This window comes from Lontra canadensis, unplaced genomic scaffold (genome assembly GCF_010015895.1).
Source record: "Lontra canadensis isolate GAN:19392208 unplaced genomic scaffold, GSC_riverotter_1.0 scaffold29, whole genome shotgun sequence".
Lineage (NCBI taxonomy): Eukaryota > Metazoa > Chordata > Mammalia > Carnivora > Mustelidae > Lontra > Lontra canadensis.
This window is the reverse complement of record NW_022631023.1, coordinates 14705219-14725110: the sequence shown is the minus strand read 5'-3', so window position 1 is coordinate 14725110 and position 19892 is coordinate 14705219. Positions and strand designations below refer to the sequence as shown.

The 19892-nt window shown below is 38.8% G+C and overlaps 1 protein-coding gene across 4 annotated transcripts in view; it reads right to left on the bottom strand.

Moving 5' to 3' along the window:
• Positions 1–19892, bottom strand: part of GRIK1 (glutamate ionotropic receptor kainate type subunit 1) — a 376109-nt gene that overhangs the window by 87697 nt on the left and 268520 nt on the right. For all 4 annotated transcript variants that reach the window (XM_032865454.1, XM_032865452.1, XM_032865451.1 and 1 more), the window contains exons 5-7: positions 19648–19701; positions 15187–15360; positions 6598–6741 (exon numbers count right to left, since the gene is read on the bottom strand). In XM_032865454.1, the coding sequence (XP_032721345.1) occupies positions 6598–6741; positions 15187–15360; positions 19648–19701 (372 nt within the window). The remainder of the gene's footprint in view (positions 1–6597; positions 6742–15186; positions 15361–19647; positions 19702–19892) is intronic.

The following is a 19892-nucleotide window of genomic DNA, read 5'->3' as shown; positions in this document are numbered from 1 at the left end:
GGGAGTGCTTTCCGGCCTGAAAGACATATGAAAAAAGGGGTGTCATAAGGCAGGTTTTAGTCTGGAAAGACCATCTGTCTCACTGTGTGAGAAAAGCATGGTGAATGAAGGAAACTACAAGTAAGTTTATGTTTGTAGAAGGTGGAATACCTACTACACACTTATGTACATCACTCTCTATATGGGGATTTTATATGTGGAATTTATATGCCCAGTTTATATGTGGATAATAGTTATAAAAGGGTGGATCCAGGTGAGAAATAATGAGGGCAGTAGATAAGGAAGGTTGCAAAACATTTAGAATAGAAAGCTAATAGGACTTAATGAATTAGATGAGTGTTTTGAGGTGGATGGAGAAGTTTAGACAACCTGTAGAACTCTGGTTTGAGTGACAAGTTTTATTTTACTGTAATGTTTCAACCTAGTTACCAATATAATAGATATCAGGATACTAGAGTGGGTAGATAAACACTCCACAGTTTCCTGTACATAGGTACAAAGGAAGTGCCCTACAGAGATTGTCCTAGAATTTTTGGACCTGTGCATGTAATTTATAAAAGGGATCACATGCGTGGTAGAAGTAGTTGCTGGAGAGATTTCTCTGGAGAATACTGTTACCTCTTTGAGTCCACACTCTTCTGCCTTCAGGATGCCATTTTTGAAGCCTGGTAAGTAGGATTTCAGGGGGCCATTCAGAGAAATCTGAAACAAGTTGGCTGCAGTTGGAGAAGGAGAAGACCAATAGCTGGTTCAAACATGAGGAAGTCAAGGTAGACAATGTACTGTGGTGTGGCTCCTAGGTGACAAAAGAGGACTACACAAGAGCTGACCAACTGAAGGGAGGGCCAACTAGGAAGTGCTGCATCATGATCAGAGGCACTCCCATGACACCCAAGGAAAGAATGAGTGGGTGCGAGATTTGAATCCAGAGTACCTCAGGAGGAGTATAGTCAAGGACTCTCTACAAGGGTGAGGAGATTTTAGCAGAAAAAAAGCAAGTTATGTACCACTGGATGTCATGGGGCTGAGGAAATATGATACACCCCCCATCTAAAAGAGATCCATTGATTGGTTCAAATAAACATCAGGAAAGACTGCCCAACAGAAAATCAGGAAGAGTCAAAGAAAATTCTTAAAAAAAAAAAAAAAAAAAAGACTTAGGTTTAAAAATTCCCTAGACCCACCTGGGGACTATTTTTTGATCCCAGAGAGCACAGAGCAGGTCCACCAAGAAAAACTGTCCTCATTCTTTTTGAGCCTGGTAGAAGGTGCAATAACTAGTGGTTTGGTGAGGGCGGGTGGAAGGAAGGAAGGAAGGAAAGAAGGAAAGAAAGGAGAAAGAGGAGAAACCAACCACAAATCACATTCTTTCACTTCTCTAGTCTTCCAGTGGACTGGAGCTCAAAGGGAAGAAAAATTTGAAGTTAAATCAAGTTGGACTTCTGATTCATATTAGAATAGAACTTCTAGTTACTAAGTTCAGGTTTCACCTAAAGGAACTCTAGAACTGTTATTACCTTAAGAAAATACAAAAATCCTGAAAAATCTACCAATTTTCACTGAATAATTTTAAGAGGACAGTAGGAAAAAAAATTGGTTTTGTTGTTCCACTAGTTATCTTTGTTTGATATCCTAATTAACCTTGTCATTATTGTCATTGGGCTTATGTAGCAATAATAGATTTAATGGATAAAACAACAGATTCTCCCTATTTAGGAATTTGTTGATGCTAGAGTGGCAGCAGGGCATCCAAGTGAATTTTTACAACAGCTACATGAATTTAGATCTATGGAAGGAGTCAAGAAATACTTGTATGTTTCTCTTGAGCAATTTATTTCCCCCTTTAGTTATTTATGAATGAAGATCACTTCAAAACCAAGATATCTATAATCCCTCAATAATCTTTGTGGGTTTATCTGCTTTGGTCAAACCTACAGAAGGCTATCAAGATAAACTCTCTGAAATACCATATTTTTGTGCTTCAAGAACAGTGACTACCAATCTATTATCAATCAAATTTGAATTTCTCAGCTCAGCAAATAATTTTTACCAATTGTCTCTCCATATCTACTTAAACTCATTTCTCACATCCACATGGGACCACTTTTCTGACCCCAACAGAAGTCTTTATGCTTCATTTACACTTTTGCTATTCACCATACTGGAACACTCTTTCAACCAAATTCTATTTTCAATACCCAATTCAGACACCCTTAACATGGGTTTCAGGCAAGCCAGGGTGTTTCTAAGAGCCCTGAGATTATAGCTGGATTTGTATGCCTTTTGTGGGAACAATTAAGACAGTTTTAATATAGAATCCATAACCCAGAAAATAGTTAATAACCACTGATATAACCTAAAATATATGATTCATTTCATGTAGCCACTGTCGACTGTCCTTCCCAACATCCGTGATTACAGACTCTTTTTCCCAGATGCCTCACTGTGCCTGCTCTTGCTGTAGCTACTCTCACTGCCCCACGGCCAGCTGGAATTTACTCTGGGTCCAGAGTAACTCTGGAGACACCACAAGTACTTTAGCTTCCTAAGCCCCCACATAGCTACTATTTCTCAGACTAACCTGAGATGTGGTTTGCCAGGTCTTCTGACAGCTCTACCTAGTTGTTGATTACTTGATGTTTATCGTCCCTCCTGAACAATCATGCATATGCTCCATGACAGAAAGTTACCTCATTTCCTGGCGTCATTGCAGTTGGCCTCTTATGCTATGTTTATTTCCATGGAACTCCCGATGTTCTACTGCTAGTTCCTGTCCTCCTTTTTACAAATAATCCTACTTCATCTTGGGATCCGATAACAATAATGTTGATGCCAATAAGAACAATATTGAACATGCTGTACATGGGCACTAGGCAATATATTTACACTAGGCAATATATTTACACTAGGCAATATATATAATGTTTTATATGCATTGCCTCATTTCTTCCTGACAATGACCTTATCTGATAGACATTTTTTGGCAGGACACTGTTTATGGTAGCTACCCTTTATTGAGCAACCACCACATGTGACACATTTTGTTAGTCTATACATACATGTAATAGCCATGAACATATACAATGGGTTTTTTTATCTGCAATTTTTAGAAGAGGAGACTAAGAACAAAGAGTCTCAATGACTAACTTCACTGAGATAGTAAATTGCAATTAAATCTCAGGTTCTGTGCTCCCCGTGCCTGAGTTAAATAAGTTGTCCTATTCCTCAGATCCCTGCCTCACTATCCCACCAGAACCTATGATCCTGGTAGGCAATTCCAGCTGATCCTGGTATTGCCTCTTCAAATTGTTTCTGGATATGGTATTCATGTACTGAGTATGTCCTAAAGTACTAGCTTATATGTTGCATGTGTTTTTCAGTTCCTTTGCTTGTTCATTCATTAATTTATTAGTTCATTCACTAATTTATTAGTTCATTCACTTGTTTGGCATCTACTTGTTGGGTGTTCATTCTATGCTAAGTCTTCCTCAAAAAATAGGGGAACAAGACTGGAAAAGCACAGGTTGGAGATGGACATGTAAATAAATATGATGGTCTAACAACAAATATAATGGAGGTAAGGAGCCAAAATTTATGAGTCAAGGTAAGCACATAGAAGCTAGCCTTTGAGTTGAGACATGAAGGCCTTCCAGCCAGAGGCAAGAGAATCTGGTAGGAGCAAGTTCAGGGAGCCCCAGTAGGTTTAGCAAGTGCTGGGGTTGGGGCATGAGATGAGAGGGATGGCATAAGAGATAAGGAACCAGATCACTGGGGAGCCTGCAGATCCTGCTGATGAGCATAGGTTTTATCTCAGACAGAGGATGGCTTCAAGGGAAGCCTACCATTCCTTCACTATGTAGAATTTATATTAATACATAGTAAAAACTGCATCTTCCAGTTTGGGAGAAAATAGTTCCCTGTAGTGCCACGTTAATGTTACTTGTATAATGGAGCCCTGGTACTGCTTGCTGGGTGGGAATTTATAATCTCCTAATACATTTGTTTAGCAAATGCCCAGAGACATGAAACTATAACGCACTCTACCAGGTTTAAAATGTTCTTTAATTCTTCCTCTTTAGTCAGCCTGAAACACTGAAGGATGGTTAGCTTGAAAGACTTGTGTGAAAGGCTTACTGATTCTAAATGATGTGTGAAGTTACCAGGGATTAGTGCACACACAACAATCTCTGAGCTCGGAAAATTTACCACCTGTGACAAATTTGATCTTCACCCCATAAATTCAATCTGCTGACTTGCTCCTTTACATGATTTCTGTTTAGAGATTAGAAATCCTTTAGAAAGTGAGAGTCACTAAAATAAAGGACCTGGGGAAGTTTTAGCACCACACGCCTGATTTCATGTTTCTTAATAAAACCTGATGCCTGCAAAGTTTTGCTGAATTATGTACTCCTTGAAAGAAACATCTACATTCTCTGACTTTTGCATGTTTTGGCCTGTCTCAGAATTCACTCTGTGCGATCTTTCAACAGACTGGGACACTGCTCCTGGTCACACCCGTCCCATATCTGCAGGTACCTATACCCTGCCAAGAGTGGCATATAGCACTGTAACTCAGGAGACAAAGAAGAGGAGCAATAAAACTTTTTAATCCATTACCCGCCTCTCCTTTCAGCCCCCAACTGTGGAGACTGAGAATGGGGAATTTGCTCTTTGGAGTAAAAGATCGTAAAATGTTTTCTTGCTTTCAATGTGGTCCCTCATCTTGGAGTTCATTATTTCTTTAAACATCTCTAACTGTGGCTTGATAATTTTACCTTCTTATGCAACCTAAGTACAAGCAAAAAGGTCCTTGGGGTGCTCCAAGTGTTTGATCCTAAGCTTTCATGTGGCCTCCTGCCTCTTCTTGCACTGGCAGGAGATGAAAGGAAACCAGCTGTTTTCTTGTTAAAGATCAAGGTGATCAGGACCTAGCCATGATTGCTGCGGGGAGAGCACAGACTGGGCAATGTCTTTCCATTAGGCACAGTATGTCAGATTTGTGTAGCTGTCACAAAGTGTATTTCATTTCATGCCTATTTGTGATTTCTTTGTTGTTGTTGTTGCCAGGTTTAAATTCCTGGCATCACACTCAGTATATTGAATGAGGCTATTATTAGCAGTCTATTCCAATTGTAAGAAAATAGCTAATAACTCAGATTCTTACTATGTTTCTGTGTTGTTCTTCACACCTTATTTTTATCCTCACAATAATGCTATGAGATAGAAGGTGTTATTCCTGTTTCACGAAAGAGAAAATCTAGATACAAGAATTTAAGTAACTTGTGTAGATTATATTGGTCATAAATGTTAGTGGAGCTGGGATTAAACCCAAGCAACCATGGCAGGACTACGGTGAGATCAGAGAGGTTCTCAGGGGCATAAAACTTAAGGAAGCACTCCCTCAAAGTCTCCTATAAACTCAAACATGAGAGTGAGTGCCTCCTTAAATCAGGTACCCAGGGTAGTCTTTGCTGCTTGCCATACCCTAGATCCAGCCTTGCTCTGGAGCCCGAGTAGTGTTAAACCTCATGTATATTGTGTCTCTGGTTCTCACCCTTATGGATCGGAGTCATCTGTCAATGGGGAAGAAGATTAAACAAACCATGAAAGGGTTTGTAGGTGCTAAAGAGACCAGCAGAAATGAAGCCCAAAGTAGGACTTCTTGCTCTTGATTGGGCATTCGTCTCTTGCACTATGATCCTTCCATTCTTTTCTTTTAATGGCTTTGTCTCAACTCAACTTTCTCCAATGCAGAGGGCAATAAAGATGCTCTTCACCTGAGAGGTAAATTTCTATATCCTATAGATAAAACATTAGAACAGCAGCACAGAGTAGTGTCTGTACACAGTTAAGCCTTGTTTCATTTTGTCAAGCCCAGACACACCCTGAGGTGTATGTTGATGTCAAAGATAAACCAAAGATACATGTATATAGGAATCTCAGGGCCTTAGAGCAGGATCTGATGAAGAGAAGTCAAATTGTATCAGAGAAAAGGAAATTGTAGGGGATAGTGCAGGATCCCAGGGTAATAATGAAAAACTCAACTTCACCAAATACCCAATACTCTTGAAAACTTTTAGTACACTTGGTAAGTTTTGAATAGACTGGACTTTTCTGGTTTGCTGGCAAATGGCAAAATAATTATTATATTATTAGAACAAAGAGGTTCTTCTATTCAGTCCTATACAACGTGATATTTAAGAAACCACTGGAATTATGGGCTGATAATGTGAGAACTATCCCTGATACCCTGCAGTGATGGGCCAATGCACTCTTTGATTCAATGGGGCTTGGAACAAGCACCTATGAACTTATGAACATATGTGGAGGAGAGCCAGCAGCAACTGAGACCATAATTGAGATGAAGGAAGGTGAATGTTATGATCTGGTAGCTTCTTTGAACTTCTCAACATCACACTAGAAAATTCCTGGTCAACAGACTTTTATCAGTGAAATCCTAGCAGATTGGATGATGATGGATTCTCCTCGTTTATAGATATCATGTCCAACAAAGCCATGTGGGAAGATCACAGTAAATGAACAAGTCAGACCACTATGGCTAAGGAAACAATTGAGCCATTAATGAGTAGCACTTGCCTCTTTGATTAGGTTCATAAATCTGGGTCCAAGACGCCATGGTTTGTGTCGATGACACTGCAAGGAGCTGACGGTCAGCTGGGAAGCCCGATGGGAGGCAATGGCCACCATGTACACCGCATCATACATCAGAGCTGCTTCCGTCTGTGGAGGAAAACACACACCACATCTTCAATTTCACCTTTGTTTCCCTTCCTTTACCTGCATAATCATTCTACCTGCTTCCTTATCTCCTGTTTGTCTGATCTCAACAGCTATTTATTCTCCAGCTGAACAGTTTTCACTCTCTGATAACTATTTTTCTCTAAAATAATACCTCATACTTCACAGTAAATTGAAGTGATAGCTCTGCTTTGTTTTGAGTTCTTAAAAAGACCAAAAACCCTCACATCAGCCACAAAAGACTTGATTCGGGAAACAAACATTTTTTGGAGCACCTTCTATGTTAAGCACAGTGTTAAAATCAACCACATTGAGTTAGAAGATATTAAACCTCAACATTTCAATATCAGATTTTGTTTCTCAGGACTTATATCTATTTTTATATTTATTTGCTTGTTTCTATTTGGTAGAAAATAATAACTGCAAGCAACACTAATAGGTAATTTCCAAAGAGGGATACTTGTGTTGGTCACTTCCATGACTAGTCAAGAAGGTTTGAGTTGTGTACTCAAATCCAATAGCAAGTTGTGGAAGACCTTTTGAAAAACAGACCTGTGTAACTTGTTTGGAATATGCCTACCTTTGTCAGCACTTGCTTTTTGATAGTGTAAGTAGTTCTTGTTTTGGGGGGTTGAGCATCTCATTCTTCCCTTCCTCATGAAGTTTCTCTTATTTGTAAAATTTCACACAGGACTGCTTGCATTTTATTTAAAAAAATTGCCCTATGGTTTTCTTTAAGGATAAAATTGTGTAATACCTTCAACACTTTAGTTAAGGGTTTTCACTGAACTTCATTTGAAATTCTCAACAAGCTCCCCAAATCAGAACAGATAGATAAAACTACTTAGGTAGAAAAACTGACCTCCAGACAGGATACTGACTTGTGTAAGGTCCTACATTAGCCAATAATTGGTAGAGTTAAACCTAGAATCCAGGTCATAGATCAAAGATCATCATTTTTTTTTTTTTCAGAAATCTGTTGATTTGCTCAACATTTACTATGCACTTATTGAGAGCATGTCTTAGTGGAAGTGGAAAGAGAGGGTAAGAGTTACTACATCTCACACTTTAACCATCTGTGACTCCGGAGATTATCCCTACTTTAAATCTATATCCTGTGCAATCTCTACCATTGCATTTTCCATATGCATTTATAGTGATATGGGTTTCTCAGTAACAATGTGGGCTGTGTGAATGCGGAAATGTTCAACTTCATGCTTTAGTGGTTAGCACAGTTAGCTAGCACATGAATGATATTTAAAGTTATTTAATAAATGTTTGCTGAAGGAATTGATATTATTGCATGCCTCACAATAAAATACATTTTTTTATGAAAACTGTATAACCCCAAGGTTTTAAGATGTGCTTCTAAAATAAATTGTCTCACTTATATGATTGACATAAAGAAGTTAGATCTACCAGTAGTGGTGCTGGTGATGATTGTTAAAGCTTAAAAATGTTTTACTCTTTTCATTTCAAAACTGGTGTATAATCAATTTCATAGGTAAGAAAACGGAGGCTCAGGAAAATTAGGTGATTAGTCCAAGACCACTCTGCCAGTCAGCTGCCTGGCTAGGGATTGAACCCGTGACTGTCTGATTCTAGTACCCATGTTCTTCACTACTCTGCTATTCTAACTTGGTGTATTGAAGGAGAGCAAGCCATTGGCAGAATGAGACTTTCTGAAACTCAATCAATAATTATAGGTGACTTTTATCAAGTTCTTATTAAATGTAGGGTGCTGCTCTAAATACTTTGTAAACACTGAATATTCACCATAACTTTTTACTCCTTTATGGATAAAGATATGACCAGGTTAACTGGCGTCCCCAAACTGGTGGTGGGAAGATCAAAATTCGAACTCGGGAATTTGGTGCTAGGGCTTATGTTCTCAAACATGAAGCTGAGCTGCTTCTAAAGCAAATATTTGTCTGATGATTTAATAATGACAGTAATACTAAATTATGGTGAATGTTCATGGACAACTTACTATGCACCAGCCATGTTAACCATTCTACACGTGTTGTTGCCTTAAATTATTGAGATCGTGCCTTTAAATAGGTATTGTTGTCCCCATTTTACCAACAGGAAAATGGAGACTTGGGGAAGGAACTTTAGGAAATAACTTTGATAACTTGCCTAACTTACCAGGCAAGTGAGAATTTCAACTTAAGATGTAAACTTAGATTTTGGAACTCATGATCTTAATTGCTATGCTATTGGGACCTGGACCATTTTTGCAGTGGAATATACTTTTTTTTTTTTTTTTTTTTTTTTTTTTTTACAAATTTGTATGTATGTTCACTAATAGACTAATTGAAGGATTTGATAGAGAAGGCTGAGGAGTGAAGTTTTGATCTGACTTTTCCATAAGCTGGGCTCAGGAAGGATTTTGACTTTCTTTGTCAAGGCTGCTTCCACACTGGGCTGGGTAATAACATGGCTCAAAACCATGGGGCTGATCAGTGCTTTTCAAATTCAAAGAAGAAAACCATTTATTGTAAAACCATACTTCCCTTTGACATGTAATGTTTTCTTAGATGGAGGAGACATATCTTTACCTATTTTATAACACTAATAAACCACCCCTGAATTTCTTTCCCTTTTTGTTCTGTGCTGGAGGCCAGCTTACTGAGCAGCAAATTTTGAGCTATTTTAGGTAAATATAAAAGAAATTGGCCTGTGTTTCAGATTTTGTTTTTCTTAAGGTGTTTATGTTCACATTTTATTTATACCAAAATCCTGAATGAAACCCCATTACTCAGCGTTCCTAAGAAAATCTCTTCACAACAACATGGATCATAAAGCAAGCATATGAAAAGCAGTCTCACACCAAGTTTAGTTATCACAACAGTGGGCAGTAAACGGTTAACTCAGCAGGACTGGAGTAGTCACACTCTATGTATCCCAAAGAAAGGACTGGTTTTTAACTGGTTTCTGGGAGATAATGTCTGAAACCTTGGACTATTCTGCTCGATCATAGTATTTCTATGGGGTAATGGGCAATGCTAGATAGTTTAACAGTGTGATTTATGGTGAATGCTTGTTTTTGTTCACCTAGGGCCCTGGGCTGTATCAGTTTGCCCTCTGGAATGACTAAAGACTGAATAACTAAGGTCAGCGACAGGGCTGTTCTATGCTTATGTGACTGACTAACATCAAGGCTTGGGAGAATTTCCTTGGTTGCAATGCTTCGTACATGTAGTCCCACATTATTGCTGTAGAGATTAAAGTATGGTTAATACAAATTTCCTGGGAACAGGACCACTGTCCTGTAGTTCTCACATAATTATTATGTGGAAAAATCATGTAGTTCCCACATAATTTCTCCTGGACTTTGCCCTTTGCAACTTTTTCCTTTGCTGATTTTAATCTATATCCTTTTGTTGTAATAAATTGTCAACTATGAGTTTAACAGCTCTTCTGATTTCTGTGACTCTTTCTACCAATCATCAAACCTGAATATGGTCTTGGGGACCCAACACAATCCAGTAAGATGTGACCCCTTAGGAATGAGGACTAACAGGATATGGTTTTATAGACTCCTTACATTTTGCTGCCTTCCTGCTATGTAACATTGTCGGGAAAAAATGGAGGAGATCGGAGTATCGAGGGAAGAACTTAGTCTTTGTGGAGCAAATGGGCAAAAAGTATAGGTTTCCCATCTTCTCTGGAGATTCAGAAATATTCACTAACCTGATATGGACAAGGCAGTTTTCTAAAAGAGAAGCTCTCCCAAATAACACCCTTCCCCATCATTTCCTAAATGTATTTTTTCACTGATTCCTCTTTTAAAATCCAAATATCTCACCCACAGCATAGAGCTAGCAGGAATTTGTCTCTTAGTATGAATTAGCTAGTTTCCCTTGTTGGGGTCGATGTTGCTGAGGAGTCAAAGTGGTGGGAGAGGCAGTGTACATCCTGAGTATCCAGGATGCTGGCAAGAGCAGCCCACAAGTAAACTGGGTGTTGGAAATGGTCCGGGGAAGGGAGCAACGATATAATCAAATACTCACAATCTAGAAATTCAGTAATTAGGGCAGCAACTCCAGTAGATCCATTGAAATGTGGCACAGAGGTTTGCCTATTTTTACTTCAATAAAAATTTTTCAGCTTTTGAAAGACAGTGAAAAATTGGGAAAAGAGGACCATATGTGAAGTTGGAAGACACACCTGGGTGATTCCACTGGTCACACAAGGTCACACAGATCCCCTGTAAGGGATGATCTTGGGCTACAGGCACAAGTCAAGAAATGTGTCTCTTGTAAACAAGTAAGTATTCTGCCTCTGCATTTCAGAATGTCTTTTGTTCCTTTATTGACTACAAACTGGCATAGCAGCAGGTACCATCAAGTCAATTCAATTCTATGTCCTGGAGCTTTTGTATATATTATCTAATTTAATTTGTAAAGTAACACTATAAAGTATTATTATACAGATTTACAGATAAGCAAGGAGCTCAGAGAAAAGAAATTTCAGAGAGGCTCCATAACCTAGTCATGTCATTTAATTATTCAGTAATTTAGTCATTCAGTCCATTGTCTTTCATTACTGGAGCAGCAGTGGACACGTAGGTACACACTCAAAGGTCTACCTAAGACTTCTTAGACCATGATTATAGGAAATGCTCAGATGTAACATAAGGCTACTGACTGAACTTGATACTGTGAATGCATTTGAAGAAACGGGAAGGCCAATGACAGATCAATGTTGTGTTTTTTCTATGATTCCTATGAACTACTGAATCATACACAATTTTTGTTCTCATTCAGAAAGGCATCCACCTAAAAATGGGCTACCCATTATCCTCGTCTTGCCAAAAGCCAACAGACTGAATCAGCCCAAGTGCTAAGAGAAATGTAAACGTAGTGAAAAGAAAAGTAGATTTTGTAAAATTACTCCAAACTTCTATGGTGTTAATTAACACTTCAGTTGATAAAACATTTTTTTTTTTAATCTCAAGATGTTTTAAATAATGAGTTTCACTATTTTGGAACTCTATTGACTCAGTACCAGGTTTCTTAATTAACACAATTTTAACCCTATTTTTAAAGTCAATGTTTTTTTTTTTTTTCTTTAATTACATCTATGGCTCTTAAGTCTGGAGTCCAAACTCCAACTTGGACATGATTTTCAGATTTGGATGTGTTTTGACATGCATAATATTATTTGAAGATATTTTTAGTATACAATGTTCCAAGAAATTTCTAATAGTTAAAATATGAAAGCGGAAATTAGATAAGTAGGTGAAAGTAAAAACACACGGGTATTTTTAAACATATATTTTTTATATTTCTACATTATATATTCATACAGGCATCTGTATATGTATGTAGCACATGCAAAATATAACTATAAAGGGCAACAGAAAAATTCGCCTTGGAGTATAGTGGTATAATGCATATGATTTCAGAGAACACAACTCTATTCTAGTAATGGCATTACTTAAACATAAATAGTCATTTGTCTAGGCTAATTTTTAAGATATTCTTATTACTTTAGAATAATCTCTATCTAAACTACACATGCCTATTTCTTATTTATGGGAAATCTCTTTGGACTTTTACAGACTTATTTCAGGGTTATATAAATATTTTTCATGTAACATCTTGGTCTTAGCAGAAGCTTAATCCCTATTTATTTAACATTAGTTCCCTTATTAGATACATATTTATTGAAAGCCTGCTTTGCACTGGGCCTTTTCCAGTGCTGGAGATAAAGCATATCACGAAAAGATAAAGCCTCTGTCCTCATGGAGTTTATATTCTTGTAGAGGAAGGCACTTAGCAAACAAATCGAAATATAGCATATGAGGCCATAGGGCTACAGAGTGAAGGAAAACAGGTCATGGGAGAGAGAAACACAGGCCTCTCTGCTGAAATGCATTCAAGCAAATGTGAATAGGGGAGGGTTTTAGGCAGCGAGAGACACCAGAAAGAGTGAACCATGGGATCTGAGAAATACAGACCCACTGGAATTGAAACCACACGGCTTTTCATCAGGAAGGTAGGAAGGAAAACGGTTTGAGTACAGAGGCAACCTGAGAAAAAATATTTGTTAGATCTGAGCCCCAGCTTGGGGACATGGCATGTGCTCTCTTGACTCAGAGATGAGTCCACTGGATACCTTTAAACCCACCCTTTAAACTCATTGTGACTCAGTTTTCATATCCCCAAACTGGCCCCCTTTACTAGAAGCCAAAAGGAAACCGCAAACTTCAAAAAGGCCTCTCTGGGTAAATAAAGGTCAATATTAAACTTCATGGGATCAATTTCAAAACTATTTATTTATTTTCTTTTATTGTGTCTGTATGAGATGACAGATGCTAACTAAACTAATTGCAATGATCATTTCAATATATGTAAGTCAGTCTGTAATGCTGTATCCCTTAAGCTTACAGGTTGAAGTATACCAATTCTATCTCCGTAGAACTGGGGGGAAACTGATCTGCATGACTATGGGATCCGAATTCTAGTGGGGGTTGTGTTCTACCACTTTTTTTGACTAGTATAGACATAACCTGATATATCTACTCTCCCCACTTTTAGTGCCCTGGTGAGATCTTCTGTTCTGATAAATCTCCATTTCCTTTTTCTTTAGTTTATAATAAAAACAAGAGCAACAACAAGCCTAGAAATCCTTTTCTTAGATAAGAAGACGGTAGTAAACTTTAGGCTAAATAGGACCCCTTCCATCATTGGGACTTGGCTCTACCATGCTTCCTGCCCGTAGAGCTGCCATTTGCCCAGCTCATCAACAACAGTCCTGGGGGAGTAGCAGCACCGCATGCCTGGCCTGAGTTGCTGTGACTTGTGTGACCCTATCCTTTTTCAATGATTTTCCTCATCTCAGTGAATATGTACAAACTGTCCTGTCAGCTCCGTATAACTGAATGCAGCAGATGCTTTTTTTTTGTAAGTTAAGCCACACTTATGATGAATATTTAATGTTTGGCATGAATCGATAATCTGTGTTAACACAGCTCCAAACTCTTAACTTTTTTAGTGGTATATACCAAGGGCAGATAACAATTACTAGAGATCTCAGCCTGTGACAAATCTCACTGGGACGCAAGATGGGTGGGCAGAGGGCTTGAGCCATATTTGCATTCACTGGAATTACAAATTCAAGAGGAAGAAGAGAAAAACCATTATACCAGCATAACTTTCTGTCTCTGATTTTTTTTTTTTCTTTCTCTCTCTAGCTTGCCCCCTTCCCTTTCAGAGGGTCTGCTATTTCCCTGGATATTCTTTATTTATTCCTATTCAAAGCAATATTTCAAATCACCCAAAGCTCATTTGTATCAAAATGCTTTCCATCATTATCTCTCAGATCACTTTGTACACTTTAAGAGTTATTTCAAGTTTGAAAAACAGGGAGCTTGAACATGGAATCATCCAGAACTACTTCATTCATGCATTCATGTTTTTCTATTCATTTGCTTCTCATAAAAAAAAAAATGGTAGAAAAAGAAAAGAAATCCCAAGTTCATTTCTCCACAAGATGATACCTTTCAGTTAGCAGTAAATTGTATCTTAAAAGCAAGAGTGCTTCTCCCAATGATAGGAACAAGAATGAAATACTATGCCAATTTCAAGTGCTATTACCTGCCCACATTCCCAGTATCTTTCTCTTTAGATTACATGATTCCTACATAGAAAGCTTTTTAAAAAAATCTCCTGCTCTTTTCTTCATCACACAGGGAGCTTCATTAGAGAAATATAGCTAGGGAAGGTGAATTTGACAACGAAAGACAAATGATGCTAGTGAGAAGATCTCTGATGAGGCAGTTTGCAATTTATCTGTTCAGCAGAGTACCTCTCCCTTGTCAGGAGGTGGGCCTGGCATCGCTTCAAGAGTGACATATGGCTGGTGTGAATCACTGTCAATGTCTGCAAAGGTTTTCCTGTACATACCCAGGCAGGAAGAATGTGAACACACCGACGGTATGTGAACCTGGCATTTGTCCATGTGTGCACCACTCGTTGAGATGCAGCAGAAATGAGGGAGGCAGAATGGTTCTGTATCACCTTTGTAAGCTCCACTTCTTTCCCTACCCCTCTTCCCAGGGCCACACTTCCAGGCCTAAAACTCTCTCCACTTACCCTTGTTTTGGTTTCTGCTTTGTCTCCATTTGGCTGACAGTGATGGCTACTCCTGTTAACTCTTTATTTATTTATTTATTTATTTATTTATTTATTTAGGTCAGAGACACATATGGTCAGAAAGATGAAAACAGAAGTTATTGGTAGTAGCCCTGCATAGGCTTTCAAATCACCTAAAAACTTTACTCTTTCTTCTCTCATTCAAGTCAAGGCACGGGTTATAATACTTTTACTCACACTATAGAAGGCATATGCAATTCCTATCCTAAACCCTAAGGAATTAAAAAATCATCACAAATGATTTTATTTTAAGTCTACTTACTGTCATCATGCCATCCAAGAGGCCAGTCTCCGGCCTGGGGGGTGCCTGTAGTCTCTCCATGGACCACTTCTCAATGATGGAGGACACATGAGGGTTGTCAATATTAAGCAGCCGAAACCCAGTCATGTTTACACCACTGTACCTATAGAGTTCCAGATCTAAAGCAAATAAGTCCTGTGCAGTATTAAAAATGATAAAAGTAGAGTTAACATTTTCAATGTTCTTTGTGTAAAACAGAATAGTGATTGCAGAAGCAACAGGTCGATTAACATTAAAATGGCAGCTGTCCTCACACTGCTTCATCAAAGAATATTTCCTGCTGTTCTTCCTTGCACACTGCTTGGGAAACTCTAAGGCAGCGAGCATTTTCATTTTTCCTCTATTTTTTGCAATACTATTAGAATTTGGATGAATCAAGAAGAGGAATTTGGCTGTTGATAATTAGTATGTCCTTGGGAACAGGTTACAGTATTCTGAGAACTTATAGTTCTGTTTTTAGAGTATAGTGTTTGGGGGAGTTGTAAGGGAGTGGTAAGTTGTAAGGGATTTATTTTATAGATGAAGACTCCAAAGTTCTCAGTGGTGATGTGAGTGGTCCAAGGATGACCCACTTGTCAGCCGCAATACCACTCTTTTCCATCACTTTTTGCTGCCTCATATCTTGTAAAGGAGATGAAATTTGGAACTTGCCCCTGCATGTGATAGGAAGATCACTTCCAGGAGGAAAAAAATACCATTCCCTGGCTCATTGACCCATGCCCCAAACAATGAGGGCTTGAAGAACATTCACTGGACAGATGCTCTGAATAAGAAGTGAAGGGTTCTCCCTCCTACACTGTTGGTGGGAATGCAAGCTGGTGCAACCACTCTGGAAAACAGCATGGCGTTTCCTCAGAAAGCTGAAAATAGAGCTACCCTATGACCCAGCAGTTGCACTACTGTGTATGTACCCTAAAGATACAAATGTAGTGATCCGAAAGGGTATGTGCACCCAAATGTTTATAGCATCAATGTCCACAATAGCCAAACTGTGGAAAGAACCTAGATGTCCATCAACAGATGAATGGATAAAGAAGATGTGGTATATATATACAATGGAACACTATGCAGCCATCAAAAGAACTGAAATCTTGCCATTTGTGATGATGTGGATGGAACTAGAGGGTATTATGCTAAGCGAAATAAGTCAATTGGAGAAAGACAACTATCATATGATCTCCCTGATATGAGGAAGTGGAGATGCAACGTGGGGGGTTTGGGGGGCAGGAAAAGAATAAATGAAACAAGATGGGATTGGGAGGGAGACAAACCATAAGAGACTCTTAATCTCACAAAAAAACTGAGGGTTGCTGGGGAGGGGCGTAGGGAGAGGGAGGTGGGGTTATAGACATTGGGGAGGGTATGTGCTATGGTGAGTGCTGTGAAGTGTATAAACCTGGCGATTTATAGACCTGTACCCCTGGGGCTAATAATACATTATATGTTAATAAAAAAAATTAAAAAAAGTGAAGTGTTCTCTTCGAGGAATAAACTAGAGCTTAGAGTTGTGTGAACATGAGTATCATGACCATAGAACTAATTCCCCTTCAGGCAATGTTTCAGGGAGAAAAGTTTAACCCACTTGCATTTTCGATTACAGTTGAGGCTGAGTATAATCCAGAGGCTTATGTTCATTTATATTTACTTTTTCAAAGATTGTATTTATTTGTTTGTTTGTTTGTTTATTTATTTGAAAGTGAGAGCATGAGCAGGGGAAGGGGGATGAGGGGGTTAGGGACAGAGGGAGAGAGAGAAGCAGACTCCCCTCTGAGTAGAGAGGGACTCAGGACCCTGGGGTCCTGACCTGAGTCAAAAGCTTAAGCTTAAGATGCTTAAGCTACTTGCCTTCGCTGATTCATATTTAAAATGATATAAAAATTTCAACTTTCTTCTCGTGAAGAAAGGTTTCACTCTAACATATGTCATTAAAAATATCTCACATTTAAAATAAACCAAACTTTCAGAATAACATTTAATGGGAATAAAAGGAGAAAAACTTCCATAAACATTTGCTAACAGTGTAACTGTTTTGCGGAAGTGCAAGGCAAGATACTACAAGATCAGGGGTGGCTGTGGTTCCTAAGAAGTAGCTTCAGAAACACCTCATGATCTGTATTTGTAGAAGATATGCACAGATTTGTTCTTTTGAATAATTCTTTACACTGCTATTCTTTCCCAGGATAACGTTGGATTAGACTGTAAAGCTTTAAGAGGGAAGATCTGTGCTCCTGGCTCAGTATCAGAAAAGAGTTCTTCCTTCTAAATTGTTCTATTTTCCCCCCTTGTACTACATAACTTTCTTTCTTCTTTAAGTTTTGTCAATACTCATGGGCAAGAATGATAAGAATATAAAAAGCATGGCAGAATGCAGACAAAACCCAAGGAAAATGCTTAAGGAAGCAAATTTAAAGAATAAGACCCTAAAAGGAATGATTTCCTTTAGCATGCTCAATGAATGGAAGGGAAGTTGCTTAAACCACAAGAAGTCAGAAAATTCCAGGATGCATATGGAACCCCTCACAGGCTCCACAGTACTTAATGAGGTGCACTAAAATAAATACAATACACAGGTACAAAATTAGGTTGGCCCACAAATTAAGCTTCCTATGCATTATAGAATATGGAAAGTCCAGGCTCTGGTTTGTAACATTTGCTTGTCAGTAAGGATGAAAAAAGCAAGACTGTGAGGGCAAGTTGTTTGTTCCGAAGGGTCTCTGTGAAGACCAGGCTTTTTAGATTTCATTGTCTCAAATCTCAACAAAACCAGCTCTTAGGAGTGTGTACAGTGGGATGACAGAAAGTTCTGAGGCAGGTGTCCATGCTGTCTTGAGCAGAACCCAGTTGTTCATGGTGATGGGGGAAGGGCTGTACTTGTGACCTAAGTAAGATGCTTTTAAATTCTTAGGCGTTTCTTCAACTGTTCTGACAGAAGCCCTGATTAGGATATCAGTGATGGAGGGAAGATCATGGAAAGTTTAGTTTAAGATTTTTCTGCCCTGCATCCCACTCCCTTACCCCAAGCTCTGGAACACTGATGCTTTTGGCACCTGCCCTGGAACACTGATCTCATGGTCCCAGAGACACTTGAGCGAGGAGTGGAATTCACTGGTACGTATTCAAGGTAATTCGTGGTATGTATTCAAGGACAGTTGCCTGGTTCTTGTTCCAAATTATTTTATTTCCCTTACTCACCAGCTTACCTTGCCAGTTTTATTTCGTAAAATAAACTCTTAGGAAATTTCCCGGAACCTAGGTAGATTGCAGTCAACACACCATTACAGATTGGCAAAGAAGATTGGTTACGAGGGGCCCCTGGGTGGCTCAGTAGTTAAGCATCTGCCTTCAGCTCAGGTCATGATCCCAGGGTACTCGAATGGAGCCATGCATCAGGCTCCCTGCTCAACGGGAAGCCTGCTTCTCCCTCTCCCACTGCCCCTGCTTGTGATCCCTCTCTCGCCATGTCTCTCTCTGTCAGACAATACATTTAAAAAAATCTAAAGAAATTTAGGGGCACCTGGATGGCTCAGTGGGTTAAGCCTCTGCCTTTGGCTCAGGTCATACTCTCAGGGTCCTGGGATCCAGCCCTGCATTAGGTTCTCTGCAGGGAACATGCTTCCCCCTCTCTCTCTGCTGCCTCTCTGCCTACTTGTGATCTCTCTGTGTGTGTCAGGTAAATAAATAAAATCTTTAAGAAAAAAAAAAAAAGGTTGGTTATGTGTTTTCTTCTCCTATGAGAAAGTGAAGTCTGTGTGTGTCTGATTTTTAAAATTGAATGGGAGCTATCACATCATTTTGATATGTTAAATACCCTAAATCATTCTTCCTTGATATGAAAATCTCAAAATTTAAGATGTTATAGTCTCTTTTGAATTTCTTAGGTTCAGAACCATGATTCTTTTTTTTTTTTTTTCTTTTTTTTATTTTTTAGTGGTGAAAAATGTTCGCTGTGCAAAGCATCTCCCATGCTCCTTTTCTTGATGATCTTCAAAACACCTGGTCGGTGACCCCGGCTAACCTAGCTATCTACTGGACACAGGCAGGTAAATCATATAAGATCAAAAAAGCTGAGAAACACTAGTGTGCGAACTTCTAATGTATATAAAAATGTAGGTGATTCTTCTTTATGACTAGTTTGTACTTTGACAGCTTCTATTTAATGAAAGTATCATTTAAATCCCTTTCCAGATGCACATGCACTGGTACTAGTTAAGAAAGAAAGAAAGAAAGAAAGAAAGAAAGAAAGAAAAAAAAAAAAAAAGAAAGAACCTGTTGTTCAGCATTTCTGGATTTACAGGATTTTTAAGAAAGTAAGATGAATCTCCATGACAATATCCTACCTCTGACACTGGTGGGACTGACTACTGAAATAACTGGAGACATTTTCTATATTGCATGGAATACATTTCTACCTGAAGTGCTTACCAGGGTTGTGAAAAAGTAGTGATAGTACTCAGTCATCATGCCCATGAACAGAATCTGCAAAAAAGCAATAAGGGGAAAGAATCAGAAACAGAATTACAATAAGAAATAGATCATTAGCGGGGCAATTGCAATATCTTGACGACACAGAGCAGGAAGGGGCTTTGGAAGTCCACAGATTCAGCACATCAGAAACCTGAGACAGATCAGTGGCTGAAAGGGAGCTGATGTGGGCAGATGAGGACTCA